General features: G+C 45.4%; 1 protein-coding gene across 4 annotated transcripts in view; it reads right to left on the minus strand.

Annotated features, from left to right (window-relative positions):
• magi3a (membrane associated guanylate kinase, WW and PDZ domain containing 3a) overlaps nt 1–25,180 on the minus strand; it is a 126,685-nt gene that overhangs the window by 10,922 nt on the left and 90,583 nt on the right. For 3 of the 4 annotated variants that reach the window (XM_084367376.1, XM_084367379.1, XM_084367378.1), the window contains exons 4-13: nt 19,788–19,994; nt 16,541–16,703; nt 14,881–14,960; nt 14,123–14,180; nt 10,846–10,952; nt 6,790–6,987; nt 3,740–4,378; nt 1,855–1,886; nt 862–1,156; nt 636–775 (exon numbers count right to left, since the gene is read on the minus strand). In XM_084367376.1, the coding sequence (XP_084223502.1) occupies nt 636–775; nt 862–1,156; nt 1,855–1,886; nt 3,740–4,378; nt 6,790–6,987; nt 10,846–10,952; nt 14,123–14,180; nt 14,881–14,960; nt 16,541–16,703; nt 19,788–19,994 (1,919 nt within the window). The remainder of the gene's footprint in view (nt 1–635; nt 776–861; nt 1,157–1,854; nt 1,887–3,739; nt 4,379–6,789; nt 6,988–10,845; nt 10,953–14,122; nt 14,181–14,880; nt 14,961–16,540; nt 16,704–19,787; nt 19,995–25,180) is intronic. The other variant, XM_084367377.1, reaches the window with a different exon arrangement.

Here is a 25,180-nt window from a genome sequence, read left to right on the forward strand (position 1 = left end):
TTTTATAAATTTTAGTGTAAGTGATGAAATTAGTTGAAATAGTGTGATGTAACAGCTGCTAAATGTTGGGAGGCTGATACGTTGGTGCTGCAACAAGCTGTCACTTTTTACAAGGAAAGAAACAACTGAATGTATTGCATTTAAAGGCACATTCACGAGAAGGCATGAGTAATTATGAATTCGTTGTAGTCAAGTTTTGCACAGTTTGTCAGGCTTCTCCTCACTCGAAAACTCTTAAAATCACGTTATTTGCGAGGGAGTCTGGTGATATTGTGGGTACTAGTTCAATAGTTTGTTGAAACAGTTTGTTCACAAACATCTGCTGCAGGTGAAGAGAGCCCAAACACACAGTTTGCATGACAGTGAATCATGGAAATCAGGCAATATGAATCCATTCTGCCTGTTGTTTGTGTAGGCGGTCCTTCAGTGTAGCCTGAGACACATGTGTATTCACACTGCGTCAAGAATGTGGTCTCATGCAGCCCAGACCACAGTCTGAGTGATCGGATCTCAAATATGCCTCCGTTTCTTCGGGGTGTTTGAGCCGTCCACTCAGGATGGATGTTGATACCAAATGTGAACATCCTTTGGGACATCTTTAGTTTAGGGTTTGGGATTCTAGTAGAGCGTCAAACCTGGTCGTAAACAGCTGGACCGGACCGAGCTGGGCTGCTACCTACCGGCTGATCCGGCCCCTCTCCTCCGAGGACTCTGAAGCCGAAGCCCGACTCCTGGTTCCTTTTGATGTACACGTCCAGGTCCTTGGTATTAGGAGCTGCAGAGAGAAGAGAATTTTTTTTCAACATGTGGTTGTGTGTAACGCACTGGTTCACCCTCACGCATTACATCGTGCACACTTACGCTTGCTGTCCAACATGGCCCTGGACTTGAGGTAGAGCTCAGATGCGTCCGGTTTGGGAGAAGATGCACGCAGCGTGTTGACAGGGTACGACAGCGGATTCGGGGGCAGCTCGCTGGGCTGACCGATGGTCTCTGTGCTGCTGATCATCTCCTGTCGCTGCTGCTGCTGCTGCTGCTGCTGCAAGATGGGCTGGGAGCACGGATGGGGCAACTGCTGGTGCGCGGGGTGGGGCAACTGCTGTGGAACCGGGTGGGGCGCCTGCTGAGGAGCAGGCTGGGATATGGGAGCTGTGCACTGCAACACAGAAACAAGAAATCACTTACTTCTAGAAAGACTGTAAATGTTTCCTGTGCTTGTTTAATATACATTATTCAATGATACATACTCAGATATATGCTATGATTTTATGCCAATAATTTAAGCCTGGGGTAGACATGAAGCGAGGGCAGGAGCACAGATTTAAGGCGAGCTCACCCTCCAGAATGACAAATCCCAAACTTCTGCACTCGTCTTCATTTTTAAAAATAGTGCAACTACACATTGTAACTGCGCTGAACCCGATAAACAGTGTGAGTAAGCCTGTTGCTGCCTCAGCTCCTCTCTATTTTGAGCGTGCAGCATGGAGGAGCAGTGCAGGAACAAGCTGTTGAACATGGCATATCATCTTAAACACCCATACGCAGAGGGATGTTAAAGTTGCTGTTTGCCAGGAGCCAGCATATTTACCCACATGCAGCTCCAGAAATAACAGCCTGGCTAATGTGGGCTCACTGAATAATGTAGCCAACAACACACGCACACACACACACACACATGCACACACACACACACACACACACACACACACACACTGAGTGGTGCATGTGGGTAACCGAGACAAAGTTAAAAACCTTTTTCTGTTTAATAATTCAGCAGCGGATTTAGCATCAGTGTACACTTTGCCTCGCTCTGCACGGAGGAGGGAAACATTACAAAGATCTGCTTCGACTTACTGGTTTTAGTGATTTCACAGGAGACGTCTGACCTGAAAGCAGAGAGGTAGAAGTGGACGTTAAAATCTCAAATCGTAAAGAAATACAACAGTGCATTCAAACGCATGGCTCGAAGGTTTAAAGCTGCATTTTCGATCTCTCCTCACTTCACTGACTGTACATCCTCTCCCACGTCTTATGAGGACAAACTCTGCATACAATCAGTGCTGTCTCGAGGCTGTAATGATGATTCTGATACCTCGCCCTGCTTTCCTCTCCGTCTGTGAGTCACAGTGCAATTCAAGCAGTAGGGGGCAGTATACTCCAGTAGCAAAAGAAGGGCTGCACGTCACTCTAGGATGGGAGACACAGAGGTGACCCCTCAGCCATGGGAAACTGCTCTTCTCTGAGTTAAACCTGCCAGCTGTTAGCCGAAACTAGCACACACTGCTCCCACTGTCTGCAGCTTTTCATTACCAGCTTTCTGAATGGCACCGAGTGAATTAAATACATGAAATCAATGAATGTTTGCTGGTGTGAGTTTAATCAATTCCTTTTCATATATTAGTGATGCAAACGCAGCGACAGCGTCTCCCCGTTTCCTTTCATTTCTCAGCCGCAGAGTGCAGCACGCACTCCGCAGGAAAGGGTGGAATAAGTCTCATTTCCAGATTCAAATCCGGAGAGCCAAATAATTTCCTGTTTCATTTTCTCTCTGCTGCTGTCATCGGAAAGGGAGTTCTAGCCCCCCCGCCGGCTGGGAGCAAATCCTAACCTAATCCTGGTCTACGGGTGACCTGAGGGAAGCCCTGCAGCGCTGCTCTTTTTTAGTCCTGGAAAGCTGTGATCTGCTGCTCCGTTTAAAGCAGTAACATGCACACACGCACGCAGGCTGCTGCATATGCGCACGATACATCAAAAAATGCATATAAGGCTGCCACAAATGGGCAAAAAGTTAATAACAGCAGCAGCCCACACACACACACACACACACACACACACACACACACGCACAGGACAAGCCCCTGGAGCTCAGAGCAGAGCCCAGCTGAGTACATCTGATATGTGGGTGCAACCGTGGAATCTAGGCTACTGCACTGCAGTACAGGCGAAAAAGGAACAAGCCCTTCAAATCAGTGGAAGCCTGAAGTCAGAAGAAGGGCGATGATTACCCACCATGCTCCATCTCTCATCCCTTCCCCTCTCTTAAGCAGCAAGTGAATCACTGAAGCCGCCGTCTCTCTTCGCCTTTTCCCAGCATGGCTCACCATGTGACTAAGCATGACTTCCCTCCCTGTTTGGGGAAGGTGCGCGGCGGATGATGCAGAGTTGGTGTGTGGAGCCGAGCGTGAAATTGCTTTATTTAACATTGGGAGAATCTGTGTGTCCAAGCAATACCTACAGAGCGCTGCGATCCTTCCTGTTTATCTAGGAATTAAAACACTGCATGTTACACGTTAAATCCCACCAGAGCTAAGTAGGCCTTTATCAACGCCGCTCTAACAATGCTCCTCTATCCCTTAAGAAATTCACTTTAAATGCAAGCGGGTGGGCTTCTCACCTCTGTTGTTTCACTCTTTGCCTTTTTTTTTGTGAAAGAGGGAAAGTAAGAGCCAGAGAGAGCAGCTACAGGCGACACAAAGCTGTGTGGGGATTAAAATGATTTCAGAAGCGTGGGACTAAACCACTAGAATATCTCCGGGCTCTAACACCTGTTTGTTGTCTGAACAGTAACCTGAGTAGATTAATATAGACAGCAGCGATTTAACAACAGAGATGTCACATCATTGGCAATGTAACCCCACCAGCTGCGACATACTTCTGAGGATTAGTTAATGTTGCAGGCTTACCCGCGGCTGCAGCGTTCAATTCCAGCAAAGTGAACTCACATTTCCTGCCGACTCACCTCCTCTGAGCACCAGCACGTTGACCTCGCTGCCCACGGGCAGGTCTTTGAGGATGTCCACCACCTGGGAGTGGCTCAACGTCTGGACGTTCTGTCTGTTGATCTCCTTGATGACATCGCCCTTCAGCAAGCCGCGGCACCACTGAGCATCCAGGATCATCTTCACCTTTTGTCCCAGGGGGCAATCTGCGATGGCGAAGCCGAAACCTCCGGGGCCTTTCACCAAGGGCACGCTCACCAGCTCCGGCTGTAACAGAGTGGGGTCAGGGCCGTCTTGGTTGGGGATGTGAGGAATGTGGTGGTGGTGCTGGTGAGGATGAGGGTGAGGATGGTGGTGGTGGCGTCCTCCGTTAGTCATGGGTGGTACCGCGGCAGTCTGCCTGGGGAGGGTTCCTCCGTCTGGGACTGTGTAGTGGGGGTCCTGTGGCGTGGAGGTCGAGGGGGAAGGGGAAGTGTCCTTGGAGGTGCAGAGGCCTGCTGAGGCGTCTTCGCTGCTGTTGGAGTCCTCAGGCAGGGGGTAGCCCCGGCACAGGACCATGTCCACGTACTGGTTGATTGGGATGGACTGGAACATCTGCACCACATCGGCGTGAGTCTTCCCCAGCACACATGCCCCATTGATGTCCACGATCACGTCACCTAAAGGACAAAGAGCGTTGACATGTTTGTGAAATGTCCTGCGATCACTACATCAGTCAAAAACGTGTTTTTCTCTTCTTCAGCTGAATGTTGGAGCTTGATGTGTGTTTGACACTAGAAGGCTGAAAAGTGTTCACTTCTCCTGTGTTCACTGAAAATTTGATTTTCGAGAGGCAGGCCTACATGAAAAAATCATCTGGAAGCCAATTCTGGTCCAATATTCAGCAAAATCACAAGTGTGATGTGGAAAGCCTCCAGTGCACATACACTGAGAATGGACTTTACAGCGTCCAGCAGTTAAACTTGTGAAACGAAAAAAAGCTTGCATAATCATGCATTATTGAACTTTTAATGAAAGAGATGAATAGGTGCCATTTGAAGAAAAATTATACTTTTTTTTCCTGCTAGCATCGTGTGAGACGCCCATTAGATAATAGCGTGAATAAAATGCATGCCTTAATGAATGTGTGGACGGGACCTTGAAGTACGCACAGTAAAAGAAAAGACGCTAATGTCTCTGACGTGGTTGTCACAATAAGTGAAATCATAATTATCCGGCTGGATTGTACGAGTCGAATCTGTATCTTCATCACCGCCTCGCACTTCCAACTCCTTAGAAAAATTCAACGATGTTAATGGAGATGGAGAGACTGAACCGAGAGCATAAAATAGAACAGGATCACTGACATGCTGTTCTCTTCTTCCTGCTTTCATCTTCCTGTAAGAGGGGTAGGAATCTCATCACCCCTTGGCCCGGCTGAGATATAAGCCTGGGTGGCCCGGCTGAATTGCTGACTCGCGAGCTGGCTAAAAGCCCAGTGGAGAGATTCAGCCCACCTACACAATCGATACCCTCTCCGAGCAAACACGGCTTGAGTTTCACTCTTGAAATGAGCTCCATGTCCTGATGTAGTGCCTGTTCAGACCCACTACACAAACCTCTAACAACCAAGCATCCACAAAATAACAGGAGGGTATCGGGAAGGAGTGTCTGAAACTTAAAATAAGCGTACCAGGACTTCAGTCAGAAAGTCTTAAAATCCAAAAGAAAGTTGTTCCACTTCAGCGCTCGCTATCATAACCCAGCAAAATTAATTACATTCACTTTTTTGGTTAAATCAATTACCCTCCTTCTCAAGGGGTAATGAAACACTGGAAATAATTACTCTCTCTGTTCCACTTCCATGTTGAGTCTCAGCAGCAGCATGGGTGTAGCTGTAGGAGCGTTCAATGCAATCAATATCTCTGTAATGTGAATCCTGAGGCACTTCACTAACTGTAATTCAAATGACTTCAATCACCATGCATGTGATCAGAGTATTTATACATACAATAAAAAGGGAAATTCACCGAGACACCGACATGCGGACGCTAACACACAAGCGCTGGGAGGTTTACAGCAGGCAGAGCTACATGTAGCGCACGAGTCGCATACACGTTCTATAGATAAGCAGGTTGTCATCCTTCAGCCACGACGAGACACCCGCTCTGCAGGCTTATTAAACCTATAATATACGGCTGCGCGTAAAATCTGGTTGTCAACCATAAACCGAACATGTGCTTTATTGGTGGAAGTCTCCCATTTTTAGAGCTGCTCCTCGGCCCGTAATCGTTTGCCTTTGCTTAATCAAGCAATGTGACATTCACGCTTATACTGCCCCGTTCTGTGGTTTCTCCTGTAAATCTGTTTGTTTGTGTGTGCTCAGGGGACATAAAACCCCGTTATGTACAGTACGTGTGCTGACGCCAAGCCACACACGCCATGCAAACGGTGTACATGTGAATGTGACACTGGATTATGGTTTGTATGGACGAGTACTCCGCCAAGGCCCAACAGTCGCCTTCAATTCAATCAAGCCCAATATTAAATAAAGCATATTCAAATCTGCTACATCTGGATACTATTTGGATCCACATCAAATTTAACCAGCCACCTAAAAAACGCATGATTTCAGACATTTAAAGACATTAATGAAAATGTCAAAAATTTCGCAATGTTAAAGAGAGAGAGAGAAAAAAAAGTCCTGGATTTGTCCCTTTATCTGGATCAGCACCAAAAGTTAATGGGGTCTATTCTAGGTCGAGACCCATCCTCCATTCAAGTTCTGTGAAAATCCGTTGAGTAGTTTTTGTGTAATCCTGCTGACAAACCAACAAACCAAGTTTTTTACAATGTCTGGTAAAGGTTACATGGAGACACGTGGGCAGCAAACGAAAACAACAAGATGAGAGAAAAATGAGAATATTATCCACCGTCTGTCCTTTCGTTTCCTTTCCTCTTTATTCTTTTTAGGAATAAGCGGAATAAAATGTTAAAACAGAATAAAATGGGGACATGACCACTCAGCCAAAGCACATTTCAGACACTGGAGTCCACTTTTATAAACAGTATGTCGGTGAGGGATGTTTACCTGAGGCGATCTTGTTGTCATGTGCTGCCGGCCCGTCCGGAAGGACGTTTTTGACCTGAAGGAACTCGTCCGGCCGGTCTCCTCCGATGATGGTGAACCCGAAGCCCTGGGGGCTTTTTCTCAGTGCTGTCTGCAGGATGTTGCCCTGCAGCTGAGACGGATCCCTCGTGAAGCCCCGCAGTCCCCTGACAGGCTCGTCTGTTGTTTGGGATGACGGTGGAAAAAAGAGCAGAGGGGTTGACATGCGGTAAAAGACAGGGAAATGGAGAAAAATATCTTTAATGGCCTAATTAATGAAATGACTACATACCAAATTGCTTCAGTTTGAACATATTGCACGGTTCTGGTCTGACAATAACTAGTGAGATATAAAACCCTGATACTTAATTTGAAATGAAGTCACAGTGGCATTAAATCTTAGAGATGAGAGCAGCACACCTTTAAAGTTCACAGGGTTTACGTGCTCTCACTGTCTACGTGGTATGTTAGCAAGCATATGTGTGTGTGTGTGTGTGTGAAAATGAGCCTGGGATATGAAGAGAATCTGAAAAGCCTGCTCATAAATTGCCATCTGCCTCCATCATCACAGCATTCGCACAGTGACAACGTGTCTGACAGCACGTCACTCAGTGCTTGTAATTACACGAGCACTCTGAGAGCATCGTTATTTAAGTGCAAACTCAAACAAATCACACACACACACACACAAAACTTGCGAGTCTACCGCTCTGTTTGCAGACGCCAATAAACATCCAGTTATTGCACGGTGTCTGTATTTTGGCCCCTGTCTCGCCCCGCAAACAACCAATTCTTTTCACCGCGGTGATAAATCCGTCGTGAAATGCGCCTGACATTTTCCAGGTAAACTTTTCATCGCAAATTCTTTTTGTGGTGCCTGCGGGATGTGTAAATGGGCCAACTTTTTTAGAGGGAATTACATTAGACAGCGCGTGTGTGTGTGTGTGTGTGTGTGTGTGTGAGAAAGAGAGCGAGATAAGTGCGATGAGATAGAAGGAGACAGAGAGAAACGGAGTTAGCCTTGACAGAAAGAGGGGAAATTCTAACTAAATCCTGGCTCGCCCTGCCCTGCGGTGTGGGGGCCTATGAGATTGTGAGTTATGCGCTGTGTCCCCTGCACGCTGGGCTTCTGCTCTGGCAGTTCCCACACTGATAGATGGTGGGACATCAATCTCATTAGGAAGGGTACAGATAGAAGCCACCCCCCTCCTCCTCCACCTCCTCCTCCTCCACCTCCTCCTCCCTGCCTCCAACACCACTCTCAATGTGTCATGGGATGGTGATCTGCATAATTGCATTGCAATTGGCTGATAAACGTGACCGCGGTGAAGATAAAAAAAAAAAAAAAAAAGATCATGCCAAGTATGATTAACATGAAATTCCCGCGTCGGAGCTGTGTCAGAGCGATATTTTCAAGATTGCATATGTATATTAATGTTGAGCAATTATACGCACGCAGGTGCATTAACATGAAAGACGTCGCGACTCTATAAAGTGTGAGCATGTGTGTTACGTGTATGTTGTTTGACAGGACTAAGCCTCGTCAGACCGGCCGAGGCGCGTTCACACACTCTGTCAAAGGGCTGTCAACACTGTTTTTTCCATGATCGCCATGAAAGCAGCACTGACAGGGGAGTAAAGAGAGTAAGGGGGGGAGTGAGTCGGTGAGGGAGGGGGGCACACACACACACACACACACACACACACACACACACACACAAGAGCCGTGTTTACATGGTCTTGATTAAGCTGTGAACCACAAAGGGACAGTCTGTATTCTCCGGGGTGAAGTGATTATATGAAATGTCAGGCAGGATTGTCAGCGTTGTAATTATGGCTGAGCGCAGCGCTGCGCTTTGCTCCTGCGCTCTGCGGCATTGTCTGGGAGGTCAGGCTAGCCATCCCTGTCAAAACAGTGTTTAGATGCCACCTCACGCACGTCCACACACTCGCGCCAAGACCACTGGCCATTAATTCTCATTAACAAGGGTGGGAAAAAAGGTGCAGAATGGGGAACAGGGGAGGCGGTGGAAGCTGGAGGCGGTGGCACACAGAAGCAATATCAGCCACAGACTGCAGAGAGGCTCAGCTGTGGGAGGTGGGGGTCCGCGTGCAGCCGAGTGAGGCAGACAGTTCTGTCCGAGGGGTGTCTGAAATACAGAGGCTGGTTTGAATACTAATAAGGTCATGCTTTGTCTGTGCACGCACAGAAGTGTATAATAATTCTGACTCATTTTACAACAACACGGCGCTTCAGCTCCTCAGACCCTCACATAGACCGAGAGGAGGGCGATTAGACCAGTCAAGCGGCGGCGCCCGCCACAGGTGGTAAATGATGAGCAGATGACCCAGTAGAAATGCAATTTATGATCATAAGTCACTTTCAAGCGCAGTCACCTCTTTCTCCTCTTCTGTCTCTCAACCCTCCCTTTGCTCTAAAGGGATCTTTGAACTGCGCCGGATGACTGGGGCAAAAAAAAAAAAAGCATTTTTCAAAGAGACCTCAGAGTCCCCCCCCTATTTCATAATCTACTTGTCAAAATGAATTCTGCCGCCCAGTGAAGCACTGCTCCATTATTCAAATTGAATATCATTGCTTCAGAGGCCATGGGCTGTTTATCAGCAGCCTGTCAACCGTTAGAACATCTTCCAGACAGACATCTCAGCGTGAAGGAGACGATAAAAGTGCGCCAGTGTTTGGAGAACACATCTAATGCCTCGTTATAAAGGCTGTTTCTTCAATGAACAAAGAGTTAGAACCACAAAGACGGAACGTGTGTTTTAAAAGCGCTGGGTCTTTATGTGTTTGTGTGAGGAAAAGTAGGAAAATCACAGCCAAATGTAAATTTACTGACCTTGAAGTTCAATGGACCAGCCTGTTAGCACTGACGACTGCGCACTGACTGACGTTCATTTATGTTATTTATTTTTTAAAAACAAGTACGTGTGATGAACGTGCAGTAATGGCCGTCCTTGGTACGTCTTTAGCGAACACATCCTCGAGTGAAAAGTACACACACGCATCTTTTGTCAGCGCTGAATGCAGTTTGACTGACACAATGTTGGTTAAGACACTAACAAGGATAAGAGTCTACAGCTATGAAAGAGACTCTGTGAGGCCGTACTCACACACAGCAAAACTTTGAGCTGAATGCCAACGCCAGCGTGCTGACACGCTCACAATGACAAAAAGAACGGGAAAAATGTTTAACTCAAGATTTTGACCTGCTGACAGCGACATAAACAGGAAGTATGGGATCGCCTCAGCTACCACAATGCATCCCGAGTGGGGAGCATGACCGTCCGAACTGAACTTTCACAGCAATCTCTCCAGTACTCCAGAAAAAGTAAGAGGATCTCCAAATGCCGCAGTATTCAGCCTCTGGGGACCGTGAATGTTCATCAGTTGGTGAGAGTTTTCAGCCTGGACCAAAGTGATGAAACCACCAAGCCAACTGTTGGACAAAGCCACATTTCCATCCCTACAGACCGGCTGCTAGCATGGCTAAAAATCAGTCAAGATACATGACTACGAAATGTATAAAAATATCAAATATGGATGTCTTTTTAAGGATTTCTTTTAAGAGTCAAAGCACTCATCATGTTTCTCTGTGCTCCCTCTCTCTCTCTCTCTCTCTCTCTCTTTCTTGGATTCCAGGATGCAATTTAGAGCAAATGATCTCACTTCCTGTCTGTTTTCCTGATGACCAACGAGAGAAAAACTTCCTGGGCGTCAATCTAAACGATGACCTTTAATGTGAACAATGCAGAACTGACTTAAACAAAATGCTGAAGTTCCTCTTGAACTGTAAAAACATATTTATCATTCCAGCATCAAATTCTCACTTTTCTTACAACACGCTGACATGTCTCAGTGTGGAGAAGATGTTCAACATAAATCAAACGGAATTTCCTGAACTGACATTTTCTCCTTTTTCTACTTTCCCTCTATAACAATGACATGAATCATCTCACTCCTTCGCTTGTGAACTACCGCAAATAACACATTTGCAGTTTCTTGGTCACGGCTGCAGTTACCTGCGGGTGTGGCTGCCGGTGGTGGTACTGCAGCGGGCATGTCGACGCTCATCTTTCTCTTTGCCTCCATGACTGGATTCTCAAACTGGGTCTTCTGGTTGATGTGGCTGCACAGGGGAGATAACATCATCGGATGAGCAAGAGCTCTAAATAGCAGAACAAGTTGTTGAAGTGAGCATCTGTGATACGTTTATATCCTGTTTTTGTTGACATACCACTCATCACACTTCCTACTATTTTTATTAAAAGTGGTGGAGTTACACTTTTACACACTGAAGTGTGTTTCACACTGCACGTGTGAAAAAAGGTTGTGTAAATCCTTTCATGGCTCCAGAGGAAGCTGCATGTAATCTGGTGAATTGCCGCCAGTGATGTCGCTCAATGGCTTATTTGCATTGTGGGCAATGTAGGCACCTACAACACAACTGTTGGACTCTTTATGGACAGTTTAAAATCAAACTGTCCAAATCGATACAGTGGAACCAGAGACCAGAAATCATCATTTTTCTTCCCTTTGAAAACCCTTGCGCCTACATTACCCACAATGCAAGACCTGTAAACACACTTTAATGTGTAAAAGTTACCCTTTAATTCAGTTAGCTACACAATCCGAGTGCCAGCTTATGTGTTGTCCGTGGTCCCGCCCTCACAGAGCACATCTTGTCCACACCCTCGATACTGTTCATGCAAACCTGTGATTTGACTATGAGGGCTGGGTGTCAAATTACCTATTTGCTGGTGGAGACTGCGTGTCATCAAGCATTCAGGTTGCTCTATATTTGAAAACCACAACTTCCAAACCGCTCTTTTCTGAAAGCGTAACGCGTATGGATCGAGAGCGTGTATAAACCTCAGAAATAAAAAATTGAATGCCCAGTGAATTCAAAGAGAATTGGATAAAGAGGATCAGTAGCAATCTTCGCCGTGAGAGACCACATTGCCATGATGGGATTGACACCTGCTCAACGCGCCGTAATCCCAGGCTCAAAAGAGTCAATAAACGACAGGTTTGCAGGTTGATGTAAACGACAACGTGCTCCTTTTTTCACTCTACACGTCCAGAGACCACCTTCTTTGTGTTCCTGAAGATAAACAGCCTTTGCTAAACCAGGATCGGCAGCTATATTTGCGGGAATTTACACCAAACTCAATCTGAAAACAATTAGTGGTTTTGCAGATCACACCTGTGCACTCAAACATTTCCTGCTACCGAGTGAAATGTCCCTCCACGGTTAGATGCTAATGGAGAGAGGTAGCTCATCTGCGTAATGAGCTTCAACAGCTGTAAATCCCGGTCATGACAGCACCTTGGGAAGACAAAGTGCACTGACACCGCACAGTGAATCAGCCCCATGCTGAGATGCTGATGGTATATGTGTTTGTGTGCGTGCGTGTGCATTCAGTGAAACGCGCTGTGCTCTCTCGCTGCGTCTGACTCATGCACAGAGATACCCTCCCCATTAAGTCTAGAGAGATAAACACCCCCCCCCTCTTTCATTTCCACCCTTTCATTTCCTCTGCTGCTCTCCGTCTCACCTCCTCGCTCCTTGATCGTCCCACCTCATGTTTTGTTTGGCAGTTGAGGAAATAATGAGACTTTGTGTCACACTGTCGCATTTGCTCGTTCATTCACAACAAAATTTGCCAAACAAAGAGACGGAGGAGAGGAGAGGCAGCCTCTCGGTGACCCTCTTGCATAAACAGACTCGCTGATTCCCCCCCACCCTGCCTCTGCCTGCAGGTCTCTTCCTCTTTGTCCACAGTAATGGGACTAAAATGAAACATTGTGCTCTTGTTTACACTCTTCATCAGGATGGAATCTCACCCTTGTTTCCCTCCCAGGGACCCTAAACCTTCATTGTCTTTTCTCTTTCACTCACACACACATAGCTGTAACCCACCAGTGCTATCTGCACTGGCATAATTGCTTCTCTGCAGGACTGTGGGAAAGTACCGTATTGACAATAGCATATGCTGCTATCACGTACGGTAGTCGACAGGTCCCCTGAGATTCAACAACGCCACATTTCCCAAAGGTACACACTGCAGTCTTTCCCAGGGAAACGGCGCGTAGGCCGGATTTTACGGCAAAATAGATGTGAGAAAATTCTGGATTTTTGTTCTAGTAAGGGAGTAAGTGAGACCGAAAAACATTTTTAAAGGTCAAGTCAAAGTCAAAAATTATTTAAAGGGTATGTTAAACCCAAAAAAGGAAAATTCAGTCATTATCTACTCACACCAATGTCAATGGAAAATCAGGTGAAGCTTTGTGGTCTACAAAACATTTCTGGAGCTTCACAGCAAAAGAAGGTGGCAGCATTCTCTTAAACAACTGAAGTTGATGGGACTTGTTTTGAAACGTAAAAAAAAAACAAGTGAAAGAAATCATAAAATGGCTCCAGACATCTCGCCCGGCGTAATCCAAGTCTCTGGAAGCCCTGAGAGACTGATTAGTCTTATCGAAGACATTTTTTACATCCCCAACACGGGGCCCAACTTGCGCAACCACTTCAGACGGGGTGCACGCCAACACTTTTAGCTCAGCAGCTACAATGAAGATTTTGACTTAAAAAAGGGTCTTTTCAAATCAATCTGAGATCTTCCACTTACTGAAGACTTGGGTTATGTCGGATGAGTTGATGGAGCCATTTTAGTTACTGGTAGCAAACCACACACATATACTCTTTGAGCAATATCAAAACTATTTGGGGAAGAAGTTGAGAAATCTTTAAAAGTAAGTTTAAGACTTAAAAGAGCCTCTGAAACTAGAAATTAGGATGGGTGTTAATCTGCTAGGACAGATCAAATTGGTTGATATACATCTCTTTGATGTATTGCGTGGGACGGCCATGAAGCAGACGACGAGGATATGGAAACAGCCAAATCCATCAAAAACTGAATTCATGGCTATTAACTACAGAACACATTTTGGACATGGAAAAATTAACTTCAAAAACAAAAAAATGGGACAAGATTTACCCCCAAGATAGACTGAAAATGAACTCATTTCACAACAACTGCCATGTCGAATTCCTCTATAGCTCCAGAATTCAACAATATGGCGTCAACTTGTAGATGATGTGAATATAAAAACACAAAACTCTCCAGAGGACGCAGACAGGTACACATTTAAAGCCCTGGGTTGAGCCTTTTGACTGTCACCTCAGCACAGACACAAAGAGACTGAATAGAAGCTTATGAGTAAGCCGTATCCCCCGCCACAGTTCACCGCCGCAGCCCTCTGGGCCCCTTCAGGCACAGGGAGAAGTTTACTCACTCGACGTAGTAGGTGCCGAACTGGGGGTCCTCAATCTTCTCCCAGCCGTAGGGCAGCTCTGGGGGGAAACAGACGGGGGAGAAGACAGACACAAATCACTTCAAGCACGGCTGATACACTACATGGACAATTGGACACACGCAATGAGGCATGGCGCTTTGACTGGCAGCTTCACAGCATGCTTACCTACACACAGAGAACAAGAGGCCTGCTTTTATTTGTCACTGTGTGTTTAGGGTTTAATACACACTGTAAAGGAGGCAGGGGGAGGTGGAGGAAACGCTGAGCTGTTACACAGCCTCCCTGGAAAGTAATAGCCTTTTCTCTCCTGCAGTGTGTATGTGTGCAACATCTTGAGTCTCTGCTGCTGTGTGACAAACGCATGCGGCTCAGAGGAGATCTTTACGCAAGAGGGGCCATAGAAAATTGCCTTTTGAGAGACGCTGCACTGATGAGCCTCCCCGCATGTGTCCCAGAAGCCATTAGGAGGAGCGGGGCAGGCTGGAGACCGGAGGTTTGTGCTGTGTCACCGGCATGACTGTGCCCGGGACCGCTCAGCTGTTCAATCACCGTCTGTTAGCCAGCGCCCTCTTCAGAGAGGCTGGGATGGGGCTCATGCACACACTGCTCTATGCAGCAGGGAGTAGGGGATGATGTGTAAGTGTGAGGAGGAGAGTCTCGGAGTGGGACTGAGGGGTAGAAGTGCCCATGCTTATGTTACTACCACAACACAGCTATCCTCAGAAATATTGTCTTACCTCCTTCCTCGCATTTCTCAGGAGGTTTGGCCTTCTTGGCGAGGCGGGGGTCCAGCCAGGTGGTGGTCTTGCTGTTGTGACTGAAGTACAGAGAGGAGACAGGGCTGTAGGTGCAGCAGGGATGCATTCATATATCACACCGATAAATGATCTGCCATCGGGAAATGTACCTATACTATCTGTGTTAATTTAGAATAGAGCCAATAATATGCAGCCACATTAATTTTATTGACAGAAGAAGAAGAAGAAGAACAAGGACAAGAAGAAGCAGAGAAGAAGGAGAAGACAAGGAAGAAGAAGATAAGGAAGAAGAAGAAGAAGGAGGAAGAGATGAAGATGAAGAAGAAGAAGAAGAAGAACAAGAAGAACAAGAACAAGAACAAGAAGCAGAGAAGAAGGAGGAAGAGATGAAGAGGAAGAAGAGGAAGTAGAAGGAAGAAGAAGAAGAAGAAGAAGGAGGAAGAAATGAAGAGGAAGAAGAGGAAGTAGAAGAAGAAGATGAAGAAGAAGGAGGAAGAGATGAAGAGGAAGAAGAGGAAGTAGAAGGAAGAAGAAGAAGAAGGAGGAAGAAGAAGAAGAAGATGAAGAAGAAGGAGGAAGAGATGAAGAGGAAGAAGAAGTAGAAGGAAAAAGAAGAAGGAGGAAGAGATGAAGAAGAAGAAGAAGAAGAAGAAGAAGAAGAAGAAGAAGAAGACAACGTTTTTTTACAGTTTAAGAAGAAGACGGCACAACTGTAATTTCAGAGAGGAGGGGACACGTCTACTAGTCTAAACACAACAAATCTCATTACAGCCATGACAGGCCATGAGAAGCAGGTAATTATCAGAACTGCCTGAGAAAATAAATCCACACTGTGCTCCTGCAGTAAAAACACTGAAGACACAGTGACAATTCAGCAATTAGCGGCGCTCAGGAGCCTCCGTACCTGGGAGCTCTTCCACCAGCTTCAAAAAACAAACAGAGCTACAAGCTCCCCGAGAAACAAAAAGTGTGGCTAACTTCCAACCTGCTGGGATCAAATGGCTTATTAAAGGAGCCTTTTTCAAATATTAGTGAAATCTTAACAAAGCTCAGAGGACCCTTTGAGGTACACGGAGGCGGGTGAGACGAGGGAGAAAGAAGAGGAATACATAGACCACAGGAAGGAAAGAGTGAGCAGCTGCAGAGATCATAAGGAGCAGAACTGAGGGAGCAGGTCAGGGGTGGCGAGCTCCATTTAGCCTGTTGTTTCTCCGGCTGGCAGAATGAGCTATTGATTTAGCAGCGAGCGGCAGCACCTGGCTCTGTCAGCGGCTCAGCACTGACTGGCTGCCACACTAACCAGCCAGGTAAACAATGCGGGCCTGCCGCTTTTAGCACCAGCCAACAGACCAGACATCAAACACAGGGGGGGGAATGAAAGCAAAAACTTAACTGAGAAGAACACAACTGCCAACAGATAGCCTCCATGTCGAACACCTGGTGATACGGTACAGAAGGGAGCACGCTGGAAGGGGACTAGAGAGGACTCCCTGCCAGATCTCTCAACACATTTGGCTTACCATGGTGGTAAAAGAGAAGAATTGGGAGAGAGGACTGGGAGTGGGATTAGCATAATGCTGATGTAATAGGAGAGTAACAGGATCAAAACAATGCAAGTAGTAGTAGTGAGACTACTTACTCTATGAAATAGACCATGCCGGTCTCTGTGTAGGCCATCTCCCAGCTTTTCGGCAAAGGATCCTGACTTTCATCCGGGGGGTTCCACGCACGCAGGTCCATGGCCGCGGCCGACTGGGTGTAGCTGGGCACCGTCTTCCTCCACTCCGCCTTGTCCTTGTGCTCTGTGGCCAGGCATGGGGTGAGGGACACGGGCATGGAGACAGACAGAGGGATGGGTTGGGTGTAGGGGTATGGGATGTGGTAAAAGGAGAAGGAGACAGGAGGTGAGAGTGTGGCGCCATTGGAGCTCCTCTGGGCTCCTTGCATCTCTCCCTGCTGCCGCCGCTGCTGCTGCTGCTGTCGCTCGAGCTGATTTTTCCTCTGTACACTGGGGTGGACGGTTACATCCACAGGAGAGGAAGTGGTAGAGAGAGACAGAGAGAGAGAGAGTACACAGAGAGGACGGAAGCGCTGCAATTGCCATAGGATTTGCATGTCAGCAGCGATGTACTGGGAGCTGCCTCCCAGGCAAGGGGCAGAGCTGACCAATGCTTCAGCCCCGCCGCGTGCGTCACATCACAACTCTATTAGTATCACACAGGCTGCTTCATGTGGTGTGTTTGCCCTAATCTTGATGCGTGCGTGCCTGCGCGCTCCTATCTGCAGGTTTTCATCTGGCTGCGTATGACCTAGCTTCATCAGGGCATTGAGTGTTTGGCTGGGGCAACTGAATGGCAGCAATGGAAAGTGACAGCTGTTGACTGGGACAAGCCAAGAGCTTTTTGTGCCGAAAATCGGGGCCTCTTTTTCATGCTGGAACCAGGAGGGGGTTTCTGCACTTATAAAGTCAGAATAGATGACTACATGCAGACACTTGCTCGAGGCTATGGCAGCTTTCAGCCCTAGCAGAGAAATACAAACTGGGCTGTTGCAGATGTGAGGCATGTAGGCTTCAGAAAACTGACGAGAATGCTAAAGGGACACAAAAGAAAAATGGCTGTAAACAGTAACGCGCGACTATTAATAAACTACCTTCTAGGCATTGTTGATATGTCTTCTGCTACCGCCTCTTGATGTGCACCCTCACCACTTGAACAATCCAATCCATCCGCACGCTGACGAAGGTTTAATAAACTGCATTTGAGATTACACAACTCATAGGAGTGACATCCTTCTACAATGACTGTTTTTTTTTTCTTGGCCGGGCTCCACACCGCCATCATTACTGCCCAAGGCCACAGCGATGATGTGTGTCTGACAGTGTTTCTCCCTCTCGCTCTCGGATGCGAGATGAGCAGTAACGCACTCGCCGATCTATTATTTTTTAACTAATATCCTCTCTGTCCCTTGACAAGTGTCATAGTGTAAAGACACGTTCCTCTTGCGAATGCTAGACACGATTCATCCAACACATACAAGAAGTTTTTATGAGATGAATAAGCCTTTTATGTTCCAGATAGATGAGGGGTCATGCAGGCCAACACGATTGCAAGGGAATGTGACAGTCTATTGACATTTCCTCGACATACTTGAACAGGGTGCATTGAAAAAACAATTAGAAACTGAGGAAAAAACGACTAATCTCACAGCTAATATCTTAACATGATCTTTGGCTATGGACCGAACGGCATAATGTGGTCCTAGAGACACCTTTTCTCAGTGGATCTAACACAGAGGCTATATTTATCTGTCTGTCTGTGGAAAGACGTCGTCAGCACGATAGCGACACGACCGTGCAAGAAGCAGTCACGTTCTTCACGTTAGGATCAAATGAAGGCCGACTTCAAGATTGGCGTGGTCCAAGCAAGGGGCCCAAAATTAGGTGCTTGGCCCCCCTCACGCGTTACGCCCCTGGCCCACATTAGTTTTGATGCAGTCATGAAACTTCACAGATGTGCAGCTGAGACCAAAATGAGAGCCGAGTTTGAAGATGTTTGTTTTATTATCATAGCCCTTTATTCTTTTGAATCTATATTTTTAAATGAACTTTTATGTGTAATATTTTATTTTATGTTTATCATCATTGTTATTGCTTGTATTTATCTTTTAACTACTCATTTTATTGCACTTGGTGTGCGTTAGTCTCTAAACCCACTTTTGTTTTCCTAATATCCCACGGTTTTTCAATCACTTGTGAAGCACTTTAAATTGCATTTTGATTTGTTTGAAAGGGTCTGTATGAATACAAGTTGATTGATAATATAGTCATGACTATTGACTATTCATTGTTTGGAGCATCAACATGTTGATGGAGGTCATGGCTGTGTTGTGATGCAATCGCAAGACGGTCCCTAATCTATTTCCGGCAATAACTGTAACATTTTAAGTAAAACACTAACCCAACCTATCTGACATTTCTCCTGTGCTCTTTCTATAAACTATGTTTGCTTCGCCAACAACTTTGCAGACTAACTTACCAGTTTTGAGTCGAATGAAGCTGTCAAGTCTGTGGCCCATGTCTCCAACATGATGTTAGGGAAACTGTTGTTATTAATGAGCTTTAAAAGCATGAAATTATGATTTGTTCTATTTATCCTTAATCACAAAAATGCAAAATAATTACAAAATTGGCAATGTAATGTAATATTCATTGGTAATTAGCTGTTTCTGCCCACAGGGTCTTTGTGTGCAGAGAGGCTCATTTCGCGAACAATCTGGAGCGGCGGTGTCGTGCTGCAGCAGGCCAGGGTGTGCTGGAGACCCGACACTGAGGTCAGAACAGAGGACGGACCAGCTGAGCGAGGCTGCTCCAAGGCCCAGATGCTGGGGGGAACTGGTATTGTAAGTGATAACTATTTCAGATGGATGGTTATTATGTACACATCGGCACATATTTCTGGCTGTTACCATTTTACGTTGTCACGTTTTAGAATAACAAAGCAGTTGGAGAGTTTTCTAACTAGTTTTGCAACAAGGACAACTCCATGAGCCACGTGAGGACATCTTTGTGGGGGGATTCAAACAAGGACGAAGTCTATCCCTCCAACAATGGGGGATTGCTTCTATTGATCTCAGACAGAGTTTGGCTACTTCCTGTGATTTAGCGCTGACCTTGCATGCAGAACAGCTAATCCTGAGAATGTTTGTTTGGAGAAAAGAGTGATAAGGGGGAGAGGAAAAAAAGGCCCTGCTGTTTTGCATCCTGAGAAAAATATAATGAACTGCTGGGCGAAGGAATAAATTGAGCAAACAAAAAAACAACATCTGGGGCTACGGAGCACAGGTGCATTATAACGAGCTGCGTGAAGCGCAGTGGCGTCTCTCACCTGCCAGGCCGTTGACCATCGGAGGCCTCTCTTCCTCGTCCTCCTCCTCTGGCGCGGCGCTGTCCTTTCTGTCCATCTTGCTGACGGAGGTTGTGCGTTTTCGCTGGACCTCTGTGTCAAATTCCTCGTCGAACAGAACCTGGTCCACCAAGTCCGGCTGCACAGGGCTGGGCTCCGCAGGGGGCTTCGGGGTCCCGTAGTAGTTGCCTGGAACGAAGAGAGGAAGACAGAGACAACAAAAATATACTGGTAAGTATGTTTTATTTACTAGTAGAGGATATACTTTAGGACTGAGACTAAAGAATATTTTCATTATTTAATAATCTGCAGATTATTATTTGATTTGATGATCAACAAATCGACAAATCACTGCAGCTCCGCTTTCTTCGACCACGATCATGTCACAACCCCTAACTTGTACCCTCCATCACTGCAGCCCTAACCTTGACCCTTAACAATCAGCTGACCCAAAATCTCCGTCTAGTCTTAATCCAAACCACACAGCAGCCCCTCGAGGAAGCAGGTAGACTGCTGGTCCTTACCAGTACAGTAATACCAGACTGCTCACACACAAAGGTTAAATACAGTTGGGAAGAAGTACAGGTCTCTTCTTGACTTACAGTACTACAGTACAACACAGAGCAGGAAGAGACAACTAAGCACCAGTGCAGCAGCGAAACCACTTTGTTGATACCAGATCAAGTAGAGACCATCTCACTCCGACTGTAGCAGCTGTTTAAATTTCTTTAAAGGCACAGGGGAGTCTGATCGTTAGCTACAAATCATATCTGGCCGGTGCTGTGCAGGCCGGAACAAAATGAGGTCAAGCTTTTCGCTGCCGTAGCTCAGTTTTTGGAACAGTTTCCCAGATAAGGTAAAGTGGTTTTTCTCCCCTCACTTAGCTAATTCCCCATCGGGTGCCACTACCGCCGTCACGACCGACCCGCACAGTTGGTCTGAGGAAGGTTTTACTCGGGGTACCATATGCTTCATCTGACACACAGAGAGGGTCATGTTGTCTCCCCGGACCCAGACGTGCTGTGTAGTTGCACCTAATAGAACTAATAGGAGCTTTTAATGCAACAACAGAGACACGATCCCCCGCTGGCTTCCCATCTGCGATAACACAGAGTGTGAGACAGAAAGGTTTCTCTAATTAATGAAGTCTTATTCTTTTGTTTTATTTGATTTCTTATGTCTTATGTTTGTATTATCATTAGTTTCTTTTTACTTATAAAGCCTTTAATGGCTTCATACAGCACATCACTTCTTTATTATACTGGTCCCCTATTTATTTTGTTACCCATTCAAGTCCCATGTGGTGTACAAACACTAAATCTGGAAAAAACTGCTTGATTTTTGAGCTGCACACACTTGGGAAACCTAACACACTTGTACCAACAGGTCAATTTAAAAGCACGACTACAAACTACTCTTGATTGTAATTTATGAATGTTTTGTTCTGGTGTATTTATTCTGCTTTAAAATCAATGAAAATGAGGTCATGCCTTCAATGATTCTTCAAGATTTAAAATCAATGTTGACTGAATAAATCATCTCTATTAGCATCATGATTCATTACCGCAGCAGCCCCAGCCCTCACACATAAAAACCAAAAAAAGCCAGGATTGTTGCATTGTCATATTTACTGCTGCATTCCCCGGGGAGCTGTGACTACAGCATTTATACCAAGGTAGGTTCTCAAGCACTCGATTGCCCCTTTGAGTCCATCCGCTTGCCTTTGCTGTCATGTTGGTGCCTCAGGCGGCAAAACAGCCTGAGTCCACAGAGCGAGTCTTCAGTCTCTCCACAACTCTAGGAGAAGGGGTGACCCACTTTACCGCTCGCTACCTTCTCCCTCAGTGCAAGAGAATGACAGAAAGGATGAAAACTTAAAAGCACATGTGGTGAAAAAAAAAAAAAAATTGTTGGGAAACGATGGCACAAATATTGATTTATCGGTTTGTGGGAAACCAGCAGTCCTCGGGTGTTTGTGTGGGATTGCGGCGTGGTTAAGACTGAGCTGTGTCGGAGTGGCTGAACATTGTGTTGCAGCGGTTAAACGGCGCGTCGGGGAGTGGACAAATACTGTGACGATGGAGTCGACCGGGAGGAAGCGTGTGAAACGAGAATGGGAGCAAAGAGGGAGGCGGCGGAGAGCGAGAGAACGAGAGAGTGCTTTCTTACTGACAGAAAATATTCTGACAAGGGAATTAAAGTTCCATATAGGGCAAAAATGAGTAACAATCTCACTTTCTCAGTCTAATTTCTCTCATTTAAATGAATATTTCCAAAAGCCTATTAAACTATTGTTTGCCCTAAGTGAGACAAACAAGAACACAGATTGATTTGCATGTAAATACACAGTCATACATCATAATTCATTAAGGTAATTACATTAATCCGTGTTTTTTAATTCGTGAAGCGTTAGTATCGGTACCCTTATTGAAAAAAAAACACAGAATCCTTTGCTGGATTTGTAATTAATAGGATGCTTACTGACAAAATGCAAATTGAGGGAGTTAAATTAGAAGTGGTAATTTGCTCCGTGCACTCCTCGGCTTTCTGAAGCCCACACAAAGGTACACGAAGCCTATGTAAGTACCTATTAGCAAAAGGAGCTGGGAGACACTGGCCACAATAAGGAAGTGCACTGAGATGGATCGGGGTTGTAATTATACTGTACTAATGAGCCGCAGTATGAAGGGGCAGCCGTCGATGAGGATTTATAACTCAATTTCTGCGCGAATGTGAAAAGAACTCAACAGACTGGAGGCTGTTTAACTTCACCTAAAGAAATTAAGTGAGATTTCTCTTTGAGGAGTTCGAGTCTTCGGGCCGACGTCGTTAAAATGAGCTCTTTGCTTGAATCTCATGCGGCTCCTCAATTTTGTTTTACTTCTACTTACTTATTCTAACAAAATGCAGTCGAGTTTGGCAATAACATCCCCCGACTGCGGTGCGCAAAGCTCCCCAGGCATCTACAGACAGTTTTTATTTTTTCATTCAGTGCAGTGTATATAATTGTGTTGTATGACATAATAGAAGTTCTTAATTAACCACTGTTTCATTTAATAGAGCAAGAATGCTCAATCTTATTAATATTCTAATGTGACCTTGCTTTTGATGTGACAACTGTGTACAGCATTTTATCATATCAAAGATTTCGACTAGCTCTAGTAATAACAATTAGATTCAATTATTAAAAAAAAAAACAGCCAGAACATGGGAAGAAAAACTGCACGAGATCAAACAGACATGATATTTGTGATTCTAATAGATAAATGATGAATAAATAAGCGAATGAATATCAGATGAATTAATACTGAGCGTGTGACAGGCACGGCGGAGGAATAAAACCAGGCTATGTTGACAGTGTGCTTATTAAAGTAGATTCTAGCAGAAAAAGTGGCCATGAAAGGAAAAATGCCTTATTTAGTGTGATCAGTATTGACAACGTCAAACACTGTCAGCGTCAAGGCTGATTGAGGTCGAGGCACAAATTGCATTGTTAGCTATAGGCTTAAAGAAGTGTGTCATCACTGGAAAGTAGGTCCTTGCATAAACGCTGGGCTGTCTATGCAGTAGAAGGACACATATTTATTTATGACTTTATTTAATTGGTGCTACATGACCAGGGAGAACAGAGATAAAGGACTGTGGAGTTCATTTTTGTGCAAAAGGCAGACAACCTACAACAACCACAGTCAGCTGATGGGTAGCGTACTTAGCCTCTGTTTTCACAGTAACATGAACAATCTGGCAGTGACTTCTGTTGCAGCTTAACAGTATGCTAAAATACATTTCTGAAATCATTTTAGGTGAGAAATACACAGTGCAGTGACAGAACATTGGTTTAAAATTCAGCAGCAGTGCTTAGTTTTGACAGTTTGGCTCTCTCTCAATCTGATTATTCTCTTTGTGACTGTTGATGCAGGCGTACAAAAATGTGGACATGCTATCTGTAGCTGACACAACAGAGCTCTAGTGAGATGACACGTACTTGTGGCATTTGGGGCTCTGGGTGAAGGCAAAATGGCGAGAAGTTGACCGTTGTTTACTGCCAGCACTGTAGTGATTTAAAAGCTGGGTGAAAGTCAGTAAAGTTCATGTTTAAACCAGCCCAATGTTAGCAACAGGGGGAAAAAAAAGGCAAATTAAAGCCGCTACAAGGACCTTTCATTCTTCGTTGATTCTGGCGGCCCCCGTGGACGAACGTGGCATGACCACCACCGTCTTCTGACAATAAAGATCTAGCAATTGTTTTAAAAGTGAGTGAAAGAAGGATGCAATGTATTTTTAATACCATGTTCCCTTTGTGAACTGAGATAATTATAATAAGACGATGGCTAAACAAAGTAAACTTTTTTTGGCACACACCTAGCTTACATGTAAAGGGACGGATCCAGCTGCGTAGTTGTAGGCCAAGTAGCATTGTTGGGCTAAAGGCCAAAATAAATGTCATGTTAGCAGCCAGTTGTTCTGCTGTCATCTGGCAATACATGAGTATCCACTGCTGTAATCAGATTACAGAGCAGCTACTTTTCTCAGGCTGTGACAGTCCTCAATTCAACCTGAGCAAAGAGTAGTTTTACATTTTCAGAATCAGAAGAATAGGAACAATATAAAAACAGCCAATCTTCTGGCTGATGGTCTTGTTTGGTTATGTAGGTCACATAGAGGCATCAGTATTAAATTTGGACGGTTACATAACCACTGAAAAGTTCCTTGTAGTACTGTTAATAGATAGTTTACTGTAAATTGGCTCAGAATGAGTCATTTACTTGTCAATGACTTGTCACTGTTAGGCCAGCAGCAGAGAGAAAGCAGTTTTATCCAGTTAATCTTATAAATTCAATGTATTTTTAGCTCATCTAGCGACGCGGAGGCCGCAGCTATGCTTTCCCTGACGACTGATGCCATCTCCTCCTCATGAGCGAGGGAGAAGAAAACGCCGATCTAACCTGTCTGTGATCCCTGATACATCATCCTGCCTCATTAAAAGATATCCAATGTCTCATTATCAGGACAAAGACCTTGCCGGGACAGATTCTAAAAATCGTTGCTAATTTGAATGGGGTGTCTGGTCACCCTTTGGCGACCCTGATGATGTCAGAGTGGCCACCTCAAATCCTCCACCTTAATTACTGCCTCGGATTAATAGGCTGTTCATTCTTAGGGAAAATACAAAACAGAGAGAAAAGCCTGGGAGCCACCATGCTAACAGCTCCCCATGACCATGTGTGTGTGGTTAAATAGACACCTGTTGATATGGGCACTGCATCAACACAACAGCATGCTCCGTTCTGTTATAAATGTAACAGTGTGCAGGAAGAAATAGAGCGAAGGATTAGTGTGATATCTTGGAAGGAACGGTTCTTCCCACAAGCTGG

The sequence above is a fragment of the Pagrus pagrus genome, assembly GCF_965226575.1.
Source record: "Pagrus pagrus genome assembly, chromosome: 11".
NCBI lineage: Eukaryota > Metazoa > Chordata > Actinopteri > Spariformes > Sparidae > Pagrus > Pagrus pagrus.